The sequence below is a fragment of the Mytilus galloprovincialis genome, chromosome 4 (assembly GCF_965363235.1).
Source record: "Mytilus galloprovincialis chromosome 4, xbMytGall1.hap1.1, whole genome shotgun sequence".
Taxonomy (NCBI): domain Eukaryota; kingdom Metazoa; phylum Mollusca; class Bivalvia; order Mytilida; family Mytilidae; genus Mytilus; species Mytilus galloprovincialis.
The window spans coordinates 38417474-38419988 of NC_134841.1; the positions used below are offsets into that span (position 1 = coordinate 38417474).

The 2515-nt window shown below is 30.9% G+C and overlaps 1 protein-coding gene across 1 annotated transcript; it reads right to left on the minus strand.

Annotated features, from left to right (window-relative positions):
* LOC143070582 (adhesion G protein-coupled receptor B3-like) lies at nt 1-2515 on the minus strand. Its single transcript, XM_076244827.1, has 5 exons — nt 2427-2515; nt 2042-2107; nt 1322-1518; nt 674-821; nt 1-192 (listed from the first exon to the last, which is right to left on the minus strand). The coding sequence occupies exons 2-5, from the start codon at nt 2103-2105 to the stop codon at nt 125-127; spliced, it is 477 nt and encodes a 158-aa protein (XP_076100942.1). The 5' UTR covers nt 2106-2107; nt 2427-2515; the 3' UTR covers nt 1-124.

Below are 2515 nucleotides of genomic sequence, written 5' to 3' on the forward strand. Positions count from 1 at the left end.
TACAGAATCGATATATTTATTTTTCAAACGTAAAGGAGAAAAAAAATGTTTAGGTGAATCACAATAGTGCATAAATCTTGATTGTCCAATTTAAACTTAATAAGTGTTAGATTCATGGCTTCTTTTACTGCTTAAATATTTTCATGAATATCCACATGGATGCTACAAGCATTACTGACATCGTCATAGAATCTGAAATTAGAAAAATTACACAATTATTTCACAACTTTACTTCTATAGATTCTTTATTTAAAATGCAATCATTGTGCTGCATATGCACATTGACATTTACTAAAAGTCTATGGATTATTTGAAGGAGGCAACTAAAATATATATGTATTCTGCAATATCAAACATAAATTGAAATAAGTTCAGCTCCAATACAGTCTTATTTGTTACTTATTGTGCAACCTAAAGAATTGTAAAATAACACATTTGATTTGACAACAATCTCAATTACTAAAAATGTTTTGCTTCATTTTGGTTTTAAGCGTTCCTTATGAATCAGGAAAAGCGATTCTGTCACATCAGCATTATAAAGCGATATTTTCATTTTACGTGCAAACCATAACATAATAGAACTAGCTTATCTAAAAGTTATCAAAGGTACCAGGATTCTAATCTAAAACTGGGTATTATAAATGGACATGTTGTTATGAGAACAGTTACGTACCTGCTCCTGAACATGTTGTTATACAACCAGCATGTGTAAGATCTTCGTCACTACCATCAGAACAATCAACGGCTCCATCACATCGTTTAGCACTGGTTACACAAGTTACTAAACCGGATACGCATCCATAGTTATCGGCACCACAATTCTGTAAAAATTCAATAATATGTGATTCACGAGTTTAATTATTTTCTTTGAACTGTACAAAGTTCTTATACAAGAAGAATCTTCATTAAAAAGAACATGCGAAAAAGACTACATTGTTTTCTTCATTTAACAATACTTGCTTAAGAAAAAAACATATTCATCCTGTTTAGGACATCAAGAGGAAACCTCCTACCTCATCGAAATTGTCTTACCAATATAAGTAAGTCTGTCGTGAAGGGTTTTATGTAGAAATTTAAGAGGGAGTGTGTGAGTTGTTTTATCTGACCTTTTCTTTTGTACATTTTCATAAATATAATAACTAACATACCAATTATTTTTTTTTTTCAATTTAGGAGATTTATGATATCTTAAAGTTCCATTTGATTTAAAATTAATAAGTATATACGATACAAAGTAAAATTTGCCAAGCACAGATATTTATATTGCCAATTCAAAATTTCACTTTTGGTCAGTTCAACGTGAGATTTTTAGAACAGTAACCTTATCTAAATTTCCAAGTTGATTAGGATAACAAGTTGTCGTCCAGCAACTGTTAGTTTCTGAATCGTCACCAGCACAGTCCGTTCCACCACCAGATGCTGCCGGGTTGTCACATTGTCTTGTCCGGGTGTATTGTCCATTACCACATGTCACTGAACATGACCCATAAGCTGACCATGATCCCCAGTTTCCATTGACTGAAATTATGTTATAAATTAAAACCATGAACATACATATCAATGCATATTTATTTTTCTATTCAGATATATTTTGGTCCGTAATAAAAAATATATTCGCGACGGCTTCGTAGGTTACATGCCATCAATTCAAATTCCTATATAGTCAACCATTTTTTTATCTTCATATGTCATTAAATCATGTACCCGCAGTTTAACATGTTTAATGTCATGAGGACCATGCATATATACATATATAAAAGAATTCCATACCAGAAGAACAGTTTGTACAATGTACATTTTAAGTTTAAATCAACGGTCATGGAAGAGCAAAATATCAATTCAGCATTGGAATTCTTTTTATCTGACTTAACGGTATCGTACGATGAACTGTATCTGATTACATCCATGTCATTTAGTCTGTTGATAAAAAAAAATTGTCACATTGACAATCAAACAATATCCCATAATTATTTATGTTTATGTCATAAAATCATATAAAATCAGAAATGTCACTAATAAACGATAACTTGAAACTACTTACCAACTTGACCACTTCCTAATTCCACAAAAGCGAATACTGTCACAGCCAACAATAACCGGTTCATGTCTGAAAATGTTAGAGATTATTGCCTTTATTTTGACTGCGTTTGCACATTTTTGGCTGCTTTAAAATAAAAAAAGACGACATGCACTTCGATATATGTCTTTTTGTTTGGTACTTTTGAAACTGTTTTTGATTTGCCGTCACATCGTGTTGGGTTTTCGTCAATGTATTGCTTATATTTTTTATGAAAACGTCCATTTAAAAAAACGACAAAAATCTCTAAATAATTAAGTTCGATAAGAAAATAAACCTATTAGTTAATTAAAAGCATTGTACAGTTTTACATTTATTTGAAAATAATGTAAAATTTTAAAAGCTATACCTGCAAAGTGTTTCCTGTTGAATTACTTGGACTGAAAACTTAGAAATACACTGTTCACTTCGGAGTTTTGAATTTAATATCGAGTTTCT